Source organism: Andrographis paniculata, unplaced genomic scaffold, assembly GCF_009805555.1.
Source record: "Andrographis paniculata isolate CXL003 unplaced genomic scaffold, ASM980555v1 Contig55END, whole genome shotgun sequence".
Classification (NCBI taxonomy): domain Eukaryota; kingdom Viridiplantae; phylum Streptophyta; class Magnoliopsida; order Lamiales; family Acanthaceae; genus Andrographis; species Andrographis paniculata.
In genome coordinates, this window is record NW_026137590.1 from 2,444,754 (window position 1) to 2,464,615 (window position 19,862).

Sequence of the window (19,862 nt, forward strand, 5' to 3'; positions counted from 1 at the left end):
GTCAGATTGAACAAGTAACTCCATGATATCTCATTGATGATTCTATTCTGCATTTTGCACTTAGATTGCATATGTTTTGTGTGAGGAGTAGAAAACAAAAAAGATTGAAATTTTTTAGAAAGGAACAGAGCCTTGAGAGGGCCTCCTTCTTAGTTATTACATTACAAGTTTGTGTATTCTATTTAATGAATGAATATGTTCATATGAGTGAAACTATTATGTCTGAGAAAGAATAGGAGATTAATGAAATGAAATCTTCATCAAATCAATGATCCCAATTTGTACAACTCATTAAAATAACAATAACATGGGACACTTAAAATAATTTATGATCGGTTGATTTTCATATCAGATTCTTTGGCTGTTCTAAGATTCTTCCCATGTCCAATTTTTCTCTCTATATTGAAGTCAGTTGTTGAAAGTCGGAAAGATGAGTTTCTCTCATAATTAGGAATGCCCATTTTCAATAGATGTGAACATGATAAAGAGGTCAACACTTCTCCGAATTTAATGACAACGACGTAAAAATTAATGAAAAATAAAACACACACAAGATTTGTTAACAATTAAGGAGTATATACTAAATTTATCACTAGATATACACATGACTTAACGATTTCTCCTTCAATTTTCTTTGGATGACCATACAGAAGTTCTAGTAGATTATCATTCTAATCGAGAGTAAGTGGGTACAAAGTTGATCTTTTTTTTCTTATTGAAAATTCCTTTTAAATGAGCTTCAAAATGTCATGAAAGTTCAATATCTTCCTCATAATAAATGATAGTTGAAACGAAAATATTTAGGGTATGTTTGTTTGAGGGATTTGTTGGATTTTCATTATTTCCACAAAATTTCTCTCAAAAATATTAAGTCAAACATTTATTTTTCATTTTTTGTATTATATTAAAAATAAATTTACATTTAAAACATCACATCAATTCTTATTTATATCGAATTCAAAATCTTTACTATTTAAATCTCAATTTAAAATCCAAACCTTAGAACAAACTCACCCTTGAGAGAAAACACACTTTTTCTCTTACTACAATAAAAACACTCTTTCTCTATGCTCACAAGACTATCTTACCCACTGTTTACATACAAAACAAGATGGTTTTGTGACTTGTTTGATTATCCAATCTTGGGAAATTAATTGCACTACCATAGAAATGCAACCTCAAAAACGTTTTTCAACACTTAACTTCTCAAATCCAAACAAAATTTTCTGAAAAAAGACATAAAGCAACCATGCAAAATGAGTCTGCAACACAGCCTATCAACTTTCCTATTGTGTGTTTGTCTCAAATCTCGACACACTGGATAGAAGGATGTGTCGTATGCCAAAACAAGAAATGACAATTACAAAATCTTTTTCGCATATGGTAAGTCATCCACAAGCAAGTAAAATTTAACCGATTTATTCGTACCATACCGTATTGAAAATATCGAAAATTTTAGTACGATATCGGTATAAATTTTTGGAAAGCTCGATATTTTGATATAATATCGTACCCATATTATTTTTATTAAATAATTTAATTATTAATATAAATAATTAAAAAATATACCAAAAAGAAACTTAAAAAAACCCTAATCTCATTAAAGCCGTTCGGTGCCTTCCCCATCTGCTCGAACATAATCGAAGTTTACCGATATCTTACCTAAATCAGAATTTTCAGTATTAACCGTACCTGTACGTTATGTAAAATTCGATATAATATCGATATTGATCGGTATTTTTAGTACAATATGCCACCCTTAGGTCTGATTGAAGTTTGACAGCCATGTATAAATTAATTAGTATTCATCCAAACTGAGTGAGATCCAATCCGATCCGACCCGACCATAAAACAAGACAATGTATGTTTTACATAGGAAGGACATGGACATGGACACCCATTCCCAATATCAAAATCAAAACCAAAAGTAAAGCAAAGTAGCCTAAACCAACCATATATAATATATAATTAACAAGTCAAAAAGTGCAACGAAATTCCATACAAAATGATATCTATATTATAGATTTGTTCCCTCCTCCTCCTCCTTTCTTCTTACTTTACTTGTTGCCTTTGAAAGCCGAAAGAGAGAAGAACAACGACCTTCCTCCTCCTACTACACACACCACCAAGACTTCATCAGAATAACAATAATAATAATAATCACCAAACACAAACAACAAACAAACAAACATTTCATACGGGACGGCTCCAAAAATGGCAACTGCAACTAACCTTTTGTTGTTGCATGATCATCCTGTGACGAACTGGAATTGCTAAGATTCGGACGACCTGCAGCCGAGCCAACCACAACAAAATTCATATTCATCGTCAAAATGATAATAATCTTGGAAGGGATTGGGAGCAAGAATTTACCAGCGACATTGTTCTTCGAATGCAGTGTTGCTGATTTCCTGAGTAGTTTTTCTGCATTTCTTTTATTTGCACACTCGCCCTCATCCTCTCCTTCAGAAAACACGACAGACGAGATAAGCAAACCACCACCTGCTGCTGCTGCTGCATTGGTGTCAGTCTTGCTCTTCCGACCAAATTTCAATAGCCTCTTAAAACCTTTGGGAGAGTCTTTGTGGTCCATCACTTGTGGTTGATTTGCAGCATTCCCCCACTCTGGGACATCAGATTCACTACTCTCTTCAAGGAGCATTTGCGACAGAGAATGATGCACTCGAGGAGGACTAGATGCGACGACTGGCGCCGCCTTGTTGGCTGCTGATGGATCAACCATTTCCCAAGAACAGTCTTCCAAAGTCGCAAGTTGATTTTCATTCTCCTCAATTTCCACCCAAGCAGCAGGTGAGATTGATTCTTCTTCAATATCGGGATTTAATTGATTCTCCGTCACATTCTCGGTGTTGTTGTCATCAATGGCAGGGCTTCTCACAGTAGTTACACTTTCAATAACCTCGGGCGTTACAGCAATATCATCTTCATGAAGAATCTCAGGACTAGAATGGTTGGATACCTCTAAATTTTCCTCATGCTCGATCATATCTGCCGACTTCTGCAATACATCCTGTGGAGAAACCAATGCTTCTTCTTTATTCACAGATGGATTAGCATCGGAGACAGTTCCAGAACCTTTAGGTAGAGAAGGCTTTGACTCGAGAGGGACGATGGTGCTTTTTTTGGTAACCTTGATATACAAGCTAGGTTTAGGTTTAGCAGTAGGAGCATGATCGTTGGCCGCAGCTGGAACTTTGCCTTTGACACTTTGCCAAGGCTTTTTTGCAGATTGCTGCTTTTTCTCCACTGCATTTCCCGAGCTTTTTTTGCTGTTGTCCCAATTTGGCTTCACAGGCTTAGTTCCAATTTGAGATGTCTCCACTTTTGGGCTGGAGCGAGAAACTGGTGTTGTGGACCGTGGTCTTCTACGAGCTGGCATTGCATCTACTATGGGAGGAGTTTTTGCGGGAGATGGACCTCTTGTTGATGGTAATGAAGCTGATGATTTGCGTATGTGAGGAACAGAAGAGGATCTCGGAGTGGCTTTCTTAACAGATCCGGATTTTGGGCTTTCAGTCTTGCGATTTGCAGGTTCAACCGAGCTCTTTTGTGGTTTTTGCATCTTCTTAACACTAGGCTTTCTTTCCGAATCGACGCCACTTGCTAAGGCCATTTGTGATTTTCTGACATTCGAAAATTGTTGTATTGGTTTGAAATGTCTATCTTTCTCTGTTCGCTTTCCAGCAGCTTCACCCCGAAGTTTCTCCTCTCTCTTCTCCTTGTAGTGATCATAAGAACAACCTCTCTGCTCAGAAGGCAAGCTGTGTCTTTTATTGCTTGCAGGTACAGAAGCCCGCGTTTTCACAGGTTTAGTTTCCATCATCTTCATAAAAAGCTCATTCAGCTCTACTTCTTTTTGACGATTCCATTCAGCTGAGGAAATTACTTTCTCACCAGCATCCGTTGGTGCAGTAAGGAGCATCTCTTGTGTTCTTACCGAACTACAAGCTTCTTTTACAGGTGAGTTCATTTTCACATCCAATCCAAAAGGCTCGGGGCTAAGGTCTTCTGAAAAGATATCATGTTCCTGCAGATCACTTTTAACTTCCTTGTTTTCTGCATCGTTTTGAATCTTAGCAACAGGAGCCTCATGAAAAATCTCTTGCGAATGTTGTACAGAATTGTCACCCATCCCACTGCTCCATCTTCTCAGAACAGCTTTGTTTGGACAGATAGTTCCATTTGAAAATGTCCCTGACTTCCTGACATCCACTTTTTGATCCCTCTGTTTTCTTTCAAACAGATTTATTGCATCCTGGACACTAATCCTCACGTTGTTATCAGATTTTTTTGGTTCTGGTTGAGATCCTTCTCCTTCACTATCACTTGCGGCTCCACGTGCAGGCAAATATGATTTTTCTCTGGCAGGAATACAATTCAGACTCTTAATAGTTATAGCAGTAGACCTTCGGGAGCCAGATCTTCCAATTTGTACCCTCCGCATTGGAGATGCAGATCTTCGAGGAGAAGCAGATCTTATCCGAGGCCGACTCCTTTCATGCTGTTTCTCTTCCTCACTAGAGAAAGATGATCCATCACTCTCAGTGTAGCCTTGCCTCTCCACATCCGCAAATTGAACCTCTGAAGATAACGATTCAGTGACATGATTCCCTGACTTCTCAGCTGTCTGAGCTCCTTGAATCAGTTCTATGTGCTTGTGCAGGGAGTCACTGGAACACAATAAAAAAGAAATAAATCTCCATTGTTGAGAGAATAATTCCTAGTTCCAACATATAAGGAAGGCGCACCTCAATTCCAAAGATCCACAGTGACGAGAAAACTTCTCTATATCAGTCATCTCCGCCACGGAATATCTAGATCCTGCAGCTTGGTCGAAAGCAGCAGTCAATTCTCCTCTTAAAGCAGTCAGTCTTGAGTCAATAGCATGCAGCAACTTGTTCCTGCATACATAACTGTAAGAGTACAGAAGAATCTACATGGGTATGCATTAAGCACATGGGCAGACAAGCAAGTACACATACTTGGAAACATCAGAGTCTTCAGCCTGCAAAGAGAGATCGATTATGAGCCGTTTAAAAATCACAAAAGCACAACACTCAACATAATTGAAACAAAACAGAATGACAAACATTTTACCTTTGTAGCAGACCCACCACTATTAGTGCATCCAGCATCTAAAAAAACAAGGGAATGCTCACTCGGTTATCTGTTTAAAAGATATCTCTCAAGTCTTCTTTCACTATATTTTTCTTGGCAAAGTGCATAGGACTCAACTAAGAATTCATAAACTTCAATCAACTTTAAATATGCACGCATGAAAATTCTTATATGCTTTTCATTGGATATCGTTGGAAAGTAAAATGGTTGCAAACTTACCAAATTCCTCGGTCTGGTTAGATTGAGTACCCTGAAAAGGTTGACTAATAAATTAATTCATTGATTGTTCAACGAAGAAACATGAAGAAAAAAACCAGTTGACTGACTCAACCTTTGTATACAAAGAAAGATGAAATCGGCGAGCATCCTCCAGTTGAGATATCTCTTTTTTCAGAGTACTTGTTACTTCCAATATGTTTGCAGAACCAATTATATGCAGAAACCTGTTGGTGGATATAAATTTGAAGCTAGTAGAATGCAAGAGGAATGCTTTAATGAAATTCAAATTTAATATAAAGAAAATTTTCCGAACCTTATCAATGTGGATTTTGTAAACCACTTTATATCATGTGAATACTCAGGTGGATTAAGTCCATACTTGGTATTGGATCCTTGACAATGCAAATCTTTGATTTTGGGAGAATGCAGTAGCAGATGTTCCAGAAGTCCAGACGACACCTTCTCTTTCTTGTGCAGATAGGTAACACATGCCTCATACCTTCACAAGTGTGAAAGTAACAGTGAACAACAACACATAAAACAATAGTGATTGAATTAGGCAGAACAAATGCCTAATAATCATTAGCAAAGAATGATTGAAACATAGTACAAGAAATTAGAGTCACACTTGCTTGCAGTCTAGAAAAAGCATGAACTCTGCCTCCCCATTTTAGTCCAAAAAACAGGTTCTGGTCTTTCAGAGAAAGAAATGTAACAAATAATTATACAAAAGATTTCTTTATATCATTTTCAACTATTTTAAGATCAAAATCTATTCACCAGATGTTCAAAGAGCATAGAAGATTAAAGGAAGTACAACTAATCATTGAAAACTAATTAAAAATACTAGAAACACAATACAGAGAGGAAGATACATAGCAATGTCATAATAAATAGTTAAAATAGATGCAAAGATGGGTATTTAACCTATTCTGCAATGGGAAAATGTGGATTTCGATATAATCAAGTGGAGCATTAGCATCTATTGCTGCCTCCATCATCACCACTTTATTCTCAAGGCACTATCTGTATCAAGATTAAAAAATAAATAAAGAAAGTATGTTAGTCCTGAATCTTGTAGGCGATATATACAAAGCAAGAGCACACAGAAAAACATGACTAACAGAATGCTTTCTGCTTTAAACTTTTCCAAACTTCTGCGCCATATAACGAAACAAACCTGCCACAATAAACATCCCAATCATTCGATTCTCAGCCAAGCGGTAATGAACATGAAACAATCAAACGAACCTAAGGTGAAAGAATAAAATTGTGAATCCAGCACAGCACTCGCCACCCGAATATACCATTGAATGATCAAACGAAACGGAAAATGAAATAAAACAACTCCAAAAATCCACACTTCCAGAACAAAAAAAAAAAAAAAAAAACAGAATTTGAAATGACGAACACCATCACCAACCGCTCAAACTCAGATCTAGCTTAAAAAACACAAGCTAACCCACGCTTCCCAAGCCACCAATCCAACAAAATAAACCTAACAAAAATAAAAAAGCACGCCAACCTCCAAGCTACCGCCAATGTTCAAATCGACGCATTACACAAAAACCAACACAACAACGATGCACATTCAAATCAAACAACCATCACACTCGAAACAAAATCAGATAAAAGGAATACTCACGAACACTGAGTGACGCCACCTGCGCTCTGAGGAGCTTCAGAGAGAGGGAGAAGGGGGGTGTGAGCGACGATGAATTCAATTCAAATAAAAGCTCCCATTTTTTAATTTGAGTGAGAGTGACAGAAAGGAAAAGAAAGGAGAACGTTTAGCTTTAACTGCACGTACCGTATGGAAAAGAACTGTACAGTATAGTGGAAGGCACCGAGTAGTTTTTATAGGCTTCAATTATATTTTCTCATTTCAAAATTTTAATTAATGCAAAATGAAGGATCAAATGTGTAATTTCGTATGGGATTTCTGCCGTTTTGCTATTTATTGCACACAAATAATAATTATTATTTTTTTTTTAATTTAATTTTTGAATTGTGTCTATTTCTGGATTGCTTTCAATAAATTCTGCTACGTCAAGAAGACATGGTTATGTTTTTTTCTTCTTAATTCTTTTTACTAGTATATAAATTCTATTTTTTCGTTAAAAATATACTCTCCGTCTCACCTACCGTATCTATATTTTTATTTATGTAATTTTCACTTATTCTGTCAACTTTTTTTAGGAAATTATTATACATTTTAATTTCATTTTAAATTTTTTAATTTATAGTTATTTTAATTTTAATTATACTAATTTGTTATTTTAATTTTAATTTAAAATTATTTTTATTAAATTATAATTATTTTTACTAATAAATTCTTAATTATTTACTAATTATTCTTTTTTTGTCTACGGTAAATAGTACATCATATCTGGGACTAGAGATGTCAAAAGTAAATCCGATTCGAAAAACCAAACCTGTTCGACCTGAAATTTTTCAGGTTCGGTTTTGAGTATTTCGGGTTTGAAAAAAAGGGGGCCGATCCAAACCCGAACGAAAAAAATTAGTGTCGTGTCTGAGTTGTGTTTCGAGTTGACCTGATAACCTGAAATATAAAAATCGGGTTAGGTTTTGAATTTCGTGTTTCGGGTTGACCTGAAATTTTTATTATTATTATTTTAATTAAATATTTATATTATTTTAAATATAAAATAATATAAAAACTAAAATAAAAATGATATTTTTTAGGTCAATTTAATTTTTTTTAAGTTTTTGGATCTGTTTTGTGTCGGGTTTGTTCGGGTTTCGGGTGACCTGAAACTAATTCAGGTCAACCTGAACCCGACCTGAAAGAATTCATGTTGTATTCGGGTCTATAGTTTTAGGTCAGATATCGTGTTCGGGTCAGGTTCAGATTGACAGCTTTTTTGTTATCGCCATGGCTCAACCCGATACAAACACGACCCAATAACACGAATTGACGCCCCTATCCGGGACGAAGAAATTATTTTATATAAAAAATAATTATTTTTGATAACTATTTTATAATAATCTATACTTAAATTTTATTTTCTCAAAATTCAGTATGATACCTATTTTAAATAGTCAGTTAAATAGGAACACTATAAATTTTGACATGCTTATAAATTATACTTTCCATTTAAAATACTGTAATTAATTTAAATACTCAGTAATGGTTTTTGAAATAATCTATTTACTAAAAATTAGATATATGATGGTTGACTCTATTAATAAATTTATTCTTTTCATTAACAGGTGTAAATACTTTATGGAAAATTTATAATAATATTTTAATATAAAAATATAATAGGTATATAATAAAATTAGTTAAAAATAAAAAATTTATTAAAAAATTAGATTTAAAAAATGATAGAGTAAATAAAAACAATGATTACAAAATAGTTAATATTTGTGAAAATGAGATAATAAAATTGTAGATCGATAATATTTTTATTATAAATAAATTACTAGAGGGAGTCTCTCCTATGCAGGGGTAATTATATAAATTTTATTGAATTGTTAGAATTAATTGTTGTTATACAATAATTAAATTATTTTTAAATGTTATTATAAAAAATTTGACTTATCATCTTCTCAATATATTTATCTTTCTAATATTAAGCATATCTAAAAAAAACACATAAATAAGGATGAAAATCATTTGATTTTTAATTCGTAGGATCTACACTCATAAAATAATACTCTTTCGGTCCCGGATACCGTGTCTGCTACACTGTAGACACGGTATTTTAGGAGTAATGTAATTAGTAGATAATTAAGAATGTATTAGTGAAAATAATTATCTTATAATATAAATAATTATAAATTAAGATTAAAATAACTAATTAGTTTAATTAAAATTTAAAATTTAAAATGAGATTAAAGTGTGTAATCATTTTCCAAAAAATGAAAGTGATATGGTACGTGGGACGGACATAAACGACAACGTGGACACAGTATTTGGGACGGAGGGAGTAATAAAAAAAAAATGCAGCATTTGTCTTTGATTAGAAGGACGAAAGTCATTTGATTTTTAGTTTTTAATTCGTGAGAGTCACACTTATAAAATTAAAAAATAAAAAAAAATTATTAGGCCAACACGTGTCAACATACCTTCAAACCTTAATATATATATATATTAGATTAGATACTAAGTTTATATTTAATTGATAATTAAAAAATAATATTAGTAATTGATATATTTTTTTGCAGACAGAATGTATTAAAATCTTTTATCAATTTTAATCTTATTAATGGTTGACATAACACTTTAATATAGGGAAAAACGTGTATTCGAAATTGATTTAAAATAAAATATTAATTTATTTTAAACTTGTAATTTCATGGTCACAAGTTCATTCTTACACCACTAAGTTATTCATTATGGGACGAAATTGTGTTGTTTAAATTTAGGATTGACTGTGTTTAGAATTATTCCAACAAAAAATTTATATATTGTTCAAAAATAATATATTTTAACATCATAACAGATTTAGATTCTGCTGTTTTTTTTTTTTTTTTTTAAAGAACAATCCAAAAGCTCTTTCATTAGGAAGATTGATAGAAATTTACCGAATACATAAATACAATGTAGATTAAGAAATACATGATAGGCTAAAATAAGTATAAGCCAAAAGCAAAAGCAAAAGCAAGAAGCAATTCGATTTTGTATTTAGATGAATAATTATAAAAACAGCTTTTTATATAAAAGAAAAATTGTTTGGATATAATATAATTGAAAATACTTTTAAATTGTTAAAATTACTCAAAATAACGTACGGTTAATTTTTTTTATAAAACTTTTATAATTTATTTTTAAAACTTATTACTTATATTTACAGATTTTAAATTAAAGTATAAAAAGTTAGTATATTTTTCAATTTTAGTTATTTATATTTTAAAATTTTAATTTAAAGATAATATATAAATTAAAAATGTAATATTAAATTATTTGTATTTTACAATTTATTTTAAAATTTTTATAAATTATATTTAATAATTTTAGTATAATTAAAAAAATTGTTTACTTCTATTTCAATTATAATTTTAGAATTTTAATTAAGTATAATCTATAAATTGAAAATAATAATATAATTATATTTTTTTAATATTTATAAAATATAATTTATAAATTAACTTTTTTATATTATATTATGGTATAGTATTGTATTTATTATTATTATTATTATATTATTAAAATTATTATATTATTATTAACGATGAAATAATAATTTTAATTGAAAAATAATTTTATTTATTTCAAAAGCACTTTTGGGCTTCAAAAGTGCTTCTTGCTTTTGTACATAAATGAATACAAACATGTATAAAGTATTTTTTAAAAATAAAAGTCAAAAATATCTGCCAAAAGCCAATTTAAACGGGCCTGTGTGTGTGATGTATAGCGACAACAGCGGCGGTGCATGAGACATACGACCACACAATAAAATTGGGTAAAAAGCTTGCTCGAATGGGTGTGTGTGAAGGAAAGTTACAGTTTTTGCCCAAAGTAGAATTTAATCCAAATCCTAATAGGCTTTCATACAATGGTTCTAATTAAATTCTGCAATACTCTTAACACAATTAAGATAAATTCAGCATAGATATACGAAACACCAGGATATGATCGATTATCAAATTTAAATAAAAGTATGTTATCTTCATTACAAAAAATAAAATAGACAATACATATATATATATATATAAGTAAGAAAAAAAAATCTATGTAATTAACAAAATCTAATCACCCTAACTATATCAAGATATAATTCTGTTAACTATATTGATCTAACAATTTATAGAGTTGTTAAACGAACTCGGCTCGGTTAAAACTTGTTTGCGAACGTTAACGAGCCGAACAACATAAACAGGCTCGTTTGATTAACGAACGAGCCCAAGCTTTGTTCGCGAACGTTCGTTTAAATAATATATTTATTATAAATATTATATATACATATACAATTATAATTTATAAATAAATAAAATATTAATTTAAAATATATAAATAAAATAATTTTAAATTTTCTTTATAATTTATATATAAATTTTAAAAAAATAAGACAAACGAGTTTAATCGAGCCTAAACGAGCCGAATACAAACACAAGCTCAAACAACAAAAATTCTTAACGAGCCGAGCTCGAACACTACAAACGAGCTCGAAAGCTTAACGAACGAACACGAACCTTGTTCGCGAACGTTAACGAACATTTAAAATTTGGTTCGGCTCGAATTGTTAACGGCTCTAACAATTTATAACACTAGTATTTGTCTTTCAAATACAAATCAATACTATTTTCAATAAATATATACTATTTTATACAGCAAAATATTACATCAAAATACTATTTAATCGAATCTTAAATTCAAATAAAAACCAAATAAACCATATATTTTACAACATAAATGATGAGATATTTTAAAGTTTTATTACATAATCCATTTACACCATAGAAACCCTGTAGACTAATAATTCCAAGCTCACCTGTTACCATTGCAAGCTGAATCATGCAATAAATTTAGCCAATCATATATTTAGATAAGATATTTGAAAGTGATGAAAAATTTAGAAAAAAATTAAAAATAGTAACAATAAAATAAATTTATATGATATTTTATAAAATAAAATAAATATTGAATTTAATATTCTTCTTAAAAAAACGACCGTTTATGAACACAACATAATTTTTTTGCCCACCAACAGCAAAAGAACAAAAAGAGATAAAATGGTGTGGTGTCTTCACTTAAAAGCTACACATAAAAATCTTCAAGTAAAAGACTACAGATATATATCATATATTGCATCCCATTATAGATTACATATCTTCAAGAGGATGAAAATGGAGGTTTGATATCCACCCCCTCAACCCCACCCCACCCCACCCCACCCCACCCCCAAAACACCAAATCATGAAGCAAACAAGCAATTTTGTAGAGCACACAAATCACACCTAACAAATCCATTACACAAGCATCATTGGTTCAACCCTAGAACTATTATTACACTACAATGGCTCCCGCGAGAGCCCTCGGAACTTATGGAACACATCTACACGGCGACATGATCCGATTGTATAAGTTTAAGAACACTACGAAAAGACCAAGCTCAATGAATGTATGCAAAGTATAATGACATACCGAATGATCCCTTTTTTAAGGGAATAGGGCTGATGCTCTCAGTTTGACCAGACATGGACAAGGCCTTGCCTGTTTCCAGTATATATTTCATTGCGATCTTCATCGTAGAATAGGGCAGTGATGTCTTCCAGTGCCTCTGCAACAGTGCTTCGGATTCTTGAAGCTCGGGAGCGTTTGCTGGAGCTGCGCTTTCTTTTACTGCAACTTGGGCTGCTGCTATTGCATTCGTCTGTGTCTGTGGGTTGGCTGTTGCTTGCTTTTATCTTCGCCAAGCATTTCCCTGTCAAGATATTGCTGATGTTGATGGATCCTGCTGCAAGATATGAGAAGTTTTTTGTGGTTATAGTTCTTAAGTAACGATGAAAAGCTTTTGTGTATGGAATAGTTTAATCACCAAGGCATGACATGACACTCACCATTTCCTTCAGTAAGTGGTTCATCGGCATCTGCCTTGCAATAGGAGATTATGAGGTCCTGATCGCTTGTGATGTATATGTTGTTGGTGTTGCAATCAGGGTGCCATAAAAGATGATCCTCAAACGAGGTCACGAGCTCGCCTCTGAAGTTCCAGACAGCGACCGTCCGGTTTCTGAAAGTCAAGAATAACTGGTTCTCGTACAAGAATATGAATGCGGACGGGGTCATGAATTCAGTTCGGCTAACTTCTGTTATCTCATTGTTGCGAACCTGTGCACATAAAAATGTCTTATATCTAAGAAGCAGGAGAAGTATACATCCTGACCAAAAATTAGAAGCAACTCACATCAACAATTTGGAGGTTCTCATCCTCTTGCTTGACCAGAAGCTTTTCATTGAATTGTTCGATAAAATCCACCTTCTTGTTTCTATGGAGAAGATGGCTAAATGATTTGAGAATAGTCCCATCTTCAATATTAAGAATCTTTAGAGGAACACCACTCTGGGATTTGGTAAATATCAACAGCATTATTCCAGGACTGCATAGAAAAAAACAACATAAACAAATCAAGAATCATCATAATCAGATTAAGAATAACAAAGCTGCAGCTAAAGTACCAAAAAGAGACGAAAAATAATAAAATTACATGAACAAGTCAAAAATAAATCTCATTCGAGGGTCAAACACAAACAGAGGGTACCAAAGACAAAACAGTTCAATCACATTTAGCAGATCGGTACGAACACCATCCCATTAAGAAAGAGTACAACTTATTAAAAACCATAAAAAACTACGAAATAAAAGAAATCTGAAGGGACATGGAAGTGTAAATAAGAATAATTTAAACAAGCTGAAACAATGACTAGACATGTCATGCAACAATTGCAAATAAATTATTTCTAGCTTCCAACACCAAAAGGTACTGGGCTTCGACATAAACTAAGACTATGGAAGTCATGTGGAATCAAAGAATTCAACTAACTCTAAATGCATAAAATTTACCTGATTTTAATCTCTTGAACATGTTTATCGGAAATTGAGTATAGCATTGTATAGTTTTTCAAGTCAAACACTTTGTATATGCTGTAAAACGACAAAGAAAGAAGAGATCAGCAAACTGCAGGATAAAATAGTATTTGCCTGGATAATTCACGAAAATTTTTATTAGTCACTGACCTATCCTGTGCAGAGTAAGTAAGAACTTTTCCATTCACATCATCGAATTCCACAAAGCCTGGCCACTTCAATGACTCAGACTCAAACAATGGGAAACCAGCATCAGGTTTACCACGGCGTATGTATCTAAAATTTGGTCAAGAAATGCAATGAGTATTAGAAAACGTATGATTACAAATGGAAACCATGATGTAATAGCAAATAGAATTCCATACTCAATTCTTGTGGTTCTGCATTTTAGGGAGCTGAAATTGTCAGAAGCATAAACAGAAACAGTGATGAGTGAATCATTATTCTTGTTGTAAAACAAGCTCCTTATAACCTCATCTGGACAAACATTCAGAAAACAAATCCTCTCGTTGGTCTCTGCAAAAGAAGACACAAAATGTAAGGCATCATCCAACATCCTAAAATTGAAATGATACCAAGTTTCAGCGTTGTTGCAGCACCTCTGCTAAATGCTGCACAGACACCCGATTGTGCAAGAGCAAAAACAATATCATGGGCAGCAACTATCTCTATAATTTTTGCCCTTTTCTTCAGAAATGGCAACGACAATGGACCATATCCTTTGGGATCATAGGTATCATATTCCTCCTGGATCAAACATATAAAGAACACAAATGAATTAGAGTATACAGATGAAAAGAAAATATATTGATGAAAAGAATCAGAAATAACAAGTTCTAATTGACAACATTGGAAAAACTTAATAATAGTAAAAAATGTAATTTTAATTGAATCAACAGGGAAGGCTTAATAACAACATGAGCACACAACCTCCATGGAAGTATAATCAAATGGAGGATTATGACACATCAAATTAAACTTGCAGTGACCTGGATAGAGTTTCCAGACAATTTTTGTACTTCACTGCAATTATTGCAGGATGAAAAGACAAAATGAGTGAAAGTCTTATCAGAGTACACCAAAAAAACAAAACAAAAAAAAAACCAATTCACAAAACCATCAAATGATATAGTGTATTTTGTTAACTTTGCTTGTGTGTGTGTGTGTGTGTTTTGTTTTTTTTTTTTAAATCTTGTTGCAGCATACAATCTATACTAAAATAATCCTCTTCCCTTTTAAACATCACATCCAACACTTATTTTCCATTCAATACATAATATCTAAAACCTATTTTCCATTCAAAACATAATATCTCAGATTCTAAAACCTATTTTCCATTCAAAAAACTTGAAATCCAAAACATCCACAAACACAAGCACACACCCTATCCCAAATATTCAGAAAAGGAGCCTTATAGATGACTGAAATGCAATACAATTATACGGACAGAAAAGCCGTCATATCTTCATGAAAATTAAAACAGAACCATGCACCAATGGGATTTCAGATGTATTTATCATAGTGTAGAATGCCCAAATTCCTTAAACCAAACAGCACAAAACATCACACTAAACTTAATCAATAAATTCACTTGGCACAATTGTATAAAATTACAATTAGCAGTGTAAAATGTTCAGAAGTGCTTCACTTTGCTGGCTAAATGCACAAACAGTATCTGTGTTGCAAACAGATCACCAACGTGGTGGATCAAGCAAGAAGGGTAGAAGGGCACTTACCAGAGTTTGTTTCTAACCAAGCATCAGACTTCCAAATATCTGCCCTATGTGTAAAAATATACAAAAGCAGAATATAAATCTAACATATGGAACTTCACAATCAAACCTAGAGGACATTCTATAGAGTGAAACACTACAAATCTTTCACACTTATTGGCCACTGGTTAACAAGCCCTCATCTCTAACAAATTCTAAGCACAGGTGGTCTTGCAGCTTATTATTTAAATTTTATAAAAATCATACAAGATGCAAAAAGAACCCCCAATTAATAGACAAACCGCATAATTAATTTGGTAAATTCAAGCGTTCACAGCAAACAGCCTAATTTACTCTCTCAACTTGGGGTCCTAAATGATAATTTGGTAAACGAAATCCCATACATATGTAGGTACTAGTTGCGTTGTAATCTAAGAATTTGTCAAGGCCTAATAGAAACCCTAGTTTTACATTGCAGCAGGATCTACCATCAGTCATTACAAACATACCATCGAAACAAAATTCCGTATACAATCACAACAGTCAATCAAATCCTCATACGGTACCAAAAAATTATACAAAAAAAAAAAGACCATTTGAATTGGAAAGATGGTGAACTATGTATATACGACGAACCTGCAGGTGGATGTTGCGAAATCGCTCCTGAGCATCGCTAATGCTGAAAGCACGGTCGCGCTTCGAGGATATCTCCCTTCTCTGGAGCTTCTTCACGCTATTAACAAACCCATCTAAACCACCGCGGGGCCGCTTCTTCGCCACCACCCGCCGACCGCAGCAGGGTCTCGGACTCGCCGTTATTCTCCTCCCGTCCATATCCTCTAACTTCACAGAGGAATCTAAACTATTCACCAATTGAAAACAACAACACAAAAACCTAGTACTTATCTCACTTGAATTCAACACAACCACAAAAACAAAGACCGGAAACCCTAACAACAGCGGACCTAGTGAAAAAGAAATAGAATTGAAACCCTTTTACCGCCCACGGTCCAGAGAAAAGTTTGAAACGACGAGACCACAGACCCGGCTCGATTCCTGCCCCTTCTACACCTGTGAAATTTTTGAATTCCCTGTCTGACTACGATTCGAACTCAGCATTTAAGTTCGTCGAGCATCAGCGTCAGCAGGTTGAACAGTGACGCGGGGCGCGTGTATGTTTTGCTGTCAACCAATTGGGCAGATAGAAATACTTTTATCGTCTGACCGAAACTGTTTAGAAATTTAACCCAAAGTTTACCTCATTTTTATTTGGTTTCAAAATCCAAAAGGCAATCGCTGGCCCATGATTTTTACATAAATGGGCCTATTGACACTTTCCATATCACATAGCAAGACAATTGTTAAATTCTTTCACACTGGCCTTTTAAATTTATTTTCACTTTATACTTTTTACACATTTTTTTTTTCAATAGAAAAATAACGCTCGTCTTCACCGTGGAACCCTAACTGGACGATGTCAGAGGCTGTCGTTGTCGGAGAAACATCCAAAGGATCGATCTTCGGTGAGTAGTTCTTTTGTATTTTTCTCTTGGTAATTATTTTTTAGTGTCGTTTAAAATCGAAGTGAACAATGCTCCAGCAGATAAAACCGTTAACGAGCCGAACTGGCTGAATTTTAAGTGTTTGTGTTCGTTCATTAAAGTTCGCGAACAAGGTTTGTATTCGTTCGTTAAATTTTTGAGCTCATTTGTAATGTTCGAGCTCGGCTCGTTAAATATGTTTATTATTTGAACTCGTGTTCGTGTTCAATTCGTGTAGGCTCGATTAAGTTCGTTCGAGCTAGTTTGCCTCACTTTTTTAAATTTATAAAAAAAAACTAAAAATATTTGATTTATTTATTTTAAATTGTTTTTTTTAAATTTTTTATGTATAGATTATAATTTTATATGTAGATTTAATATTTATAATAAATATATTATCTTAACGAATGTTCACGAACAAAGCTCGAATTCGTTCGTTAACTAAACGAGCCTACTTATGTTGTTCGACTCGACTCATTAATGTTCGCAACGAGCTTTAACCAAACCGAATCAAGCCGAACCAAGTCGAGTTCACGAACGGCTTGATTCGTTTAACAACTCTATCAGGAGGTATATGCCCCTTATTGTTTGATTACCTTAGAGTGAAAATTGTGGATAAATTTTAGGAGATATATTTGCACAAAATATATTCAGATTTGTTTTCTTTAAAGAACAGTTCAGTTTTGACCTTGATGTTTGCATTTTTCCATTTTTCGGATTGTTAATAGGTGTCTAAAGTAATAGGAATTCAATATGTTCATTATTGTTTTCGAAATCGTTAAATTGATGGTCGATAATTTATTTACTTTTTTTCTATAGTTGAAGCATAACCACCTATGGATGAAATGAGACCTAAGTGTGTGCGGAAGAGAATGTACTCTAATTAGATCAAGGAATGTAAACAATTCGAGAAGATTGTATTACCGGTGCAATTTTTGTAACAACTTACTAGGTCGGGAAGATGATGACACCAAACAACCTGATCGATCATTTGGTCGGAAGAATGAAAAATCCTTTCACTCTGGGGAGTTGAATGCGACATCAAAGCGTGCCTGGAAGAGTAATGATCGTTGTTTCTATTCATGCGAAGATGAAAAATTTTAGAGGGAAATGAACACAATGCTACAATGCCATGTGATAGCTAATATTGTAATTTCTATATTAAAAATCCTACTTGTTGCATTTTTATTGTGAGTGCAGTCCTTGTTTCTCTTTAATTTGTTTAGGCAGTAATTAAGATATTGTTACGTTGTTTCTATGTGAATGTTACGGGCAAATAAATCACATAAATAGCGATTTTTGTAAACATATGAAATATATTTTACCAGCTATATAAATAAAAAACAAAAGTGATATCTACCATATTGTCTGCAATTTTTTGCCCTTTCCACCTGTGAAGCACTCACTCAACGGCTATGCTATACTCTCTACGCTGCTTCAGAATGCATATTTGAACTATCATGGGGACACTAACTGCCGAAATCTGCCTCATCTCGGCCAGAGGCCTCCGCCGATCTTCGTCTTGCTGCTGGAACCGCCTCCACTGGTACGCCGTCGCCTGGATCCATCCCGACCACAAATTCTGCACCAAAATCGACGCCCCGGGGACCGGGAATCCCCTCTGGAACACCACATTTGCTCACCCAATCCCCCGGTCACAATCTCATCCCGCTCTTCATGTCGAGGTCTACAGCCGAGAGCCGGTGTTTCTCCGCCAGACCTTCCTCGGATCCGCCACCGTTCCTCTCAACGAATTTCTGGAGAAACACACCGGATCGGAGCGAGTGGGAAGCTTTCAGCTGAGGACGCAGAAATCCGACAAAGCCGTAGGGTTTGTCGATATCTCCATTCGAATTTCCGATTCCGAAGAGGCTGAAACTGGATCTTCGCCTTTAGGTAATTAAAATTGAAGTCGCCATTGTTTTCCCCCAATTGGTTGCCGATCGTGAAATTGTAATTCAAGGTACTATTGCAGGGGCAAATGATGGATTTGATTTAACTGGCGGATCGTTACGGCCGGCGGCGAGGCCTTATCCGTACACACCGAGCTATCCTCAGCACCACCAATTTGGCGGCGGGAATCACCTTAATAATCTGCCTCCGCCACCGCCACCGCCGAGTGGCGGATCTGGTCCATATTGTAATGGTCCTTGGACTCCTAGCAGTTACATAAGCATGCCATCTTCAGTAGGTCAGGGACGTCCGGCGGTTCCGGGATTTGGAATGGGTGCGGCGGCGGGGGGAGCGTTGGCCGCGGGTACCATGATCTACGGCGGTGATATAATGTCGGGACTTCGAACTCCGGGAGCTTCGCTTGATGCGAGTGTTAGTGTGTCGGCATATCCTCCTTTTTAGGCCATTTGGGCGTGTACGTATTTGGTTTGTTCACGCTTGGAATTTTAAGCAACTTTTTATTATTATATTTTAAAAATATTATACTCATTCTTCTAAATCTCTGTCAGTGTTTTTTTTTTTTTTTTTAATACTTTCTTGTTTAATACTATATTATACTCGGTCATTTAAATTTATGTTTGTTTGTTTATTTTGTCTAATACTTTTGTTTTAGTAAAAATAATAATATTATTTTTTAAATATTTTTATTATAAAAGATAAAAAATATATATCTACGCCCATATGAAATTTATATTCAAAAGTTTAACAATGTTTCTGGATGATGGAGGTAATATATAATTTAG

The 19,862-nt window shown here is 34.0% G+C and overlaps 3 protein-coding genes across 9 annotated transcripts; 1 reads left to right on the forward strand and 2 right to left on the reverse strand.

Moving 5' to 3' along the window:
- Positions 1-1,222: 1,222 nt before the first annotated feature.
- LOC127256468 (uncharacterized) lies at positions 1,223-7,163 on the reverse strand. 2 transcript variants are annotated; one of them, XM_051282494.1, is made up of 12 exons: positions 7,004-7,163; positions 6,483-6,538; positions 6,286-6,384; positions 5,672-5,857; positions 5,471-5,582; positions 5,359-5,389; positions 5,119-5,156; positions 5,004-5,026; positions 4,770-4,922; positions 2,374-4,691; positions 2,233-2,289; positions 1,223-2,110 (listed from the first exon to the last, which is right to left on the reverse strand). In XM_051282494.1, exons 3-12 carry the CDS (start codon positions 6,357-6,359, stop codon positions 2,058-2,060), a joined length of 3,045 nt encoding a protein of 1,014 aa, XP_051138451.1. In that variant the 5' UTR covers positions 6,360-6,384; positions 6,483-6,538; positions 7,004-7,163; the 3' UTR covers positions 1,223-2,057. The 2 variants fall into 2 exon arrangements, with proteins under 2 accessions (XP_051138451.1, XP_051138450.1); XM_051282493.1 differs by having other exon boundaries at positions 1,224-2,113.
- A 5,079-nt stretch (positions 7,164-12,242) lies between these two features.
- LOC127256321 (uncharacterized) lies at positions 12,243-16,806 on the reverse strand. Of its 6 annotated transcripts, none has more exons than XM_051282285.1 (9): positions 16,626-16,805; positions 16,262-16,482; positions 14,513-14,660; positions 14,279-14,429; positions 14,064-14,189; positions 13,890-13,970; positions 13,233-13,425; positions 12,886-13,156; positions 12,243-12,782 (listed from the first exon to the last, which is right to left on the reverse strand). In XM_051282285.1, exons 2-9 carry the CDS (start codon positions 16,457-16,459, stop codon positions 12,508-12,510), a joined length of 1,443 nt encoding a protein of 480 aa, XP_051138242.1. In that variant the 5' UTR covers positions 16,460-16,482; positions 16,626-16,805; the 3' UTR covers positions 12,243-12,507. The 6 variants fall into 6 exon arrangements, with proteins under 6 accessions (XP_051138242.1, XP_051138239.1, XP_051138241.1 ...); XM_051282282.1 differs by having other exon boundaries at positions 16,262-16,487; XM_051282284.1 differs by having other exon boundaries at positions 16,591-16,805.
- Positions 16,807-18,545: 1,739 nt separating this feature from the next.
- Positions 18,546-19,632, forward strand: LOC127256125 (uncharacterized). Its single transcript, XM_051281965.1, has 2 exons — positions 18,546-19,062; positions 19,142-19,632. The coding sequence occupies exons 1-2, from the start codon at positions 18,627-18,629 to the stop codon at positions 19,519-19,521; spliced, it is 816 nt and encodes a 271-aa protein (XP_051137922.1). The 5' UTR covers positions 18,546-18,626; the 3' UTR covers positions 19,522-19,632.
- Positions 19,633-19,862: the final 230 nt, after the last annotated feature.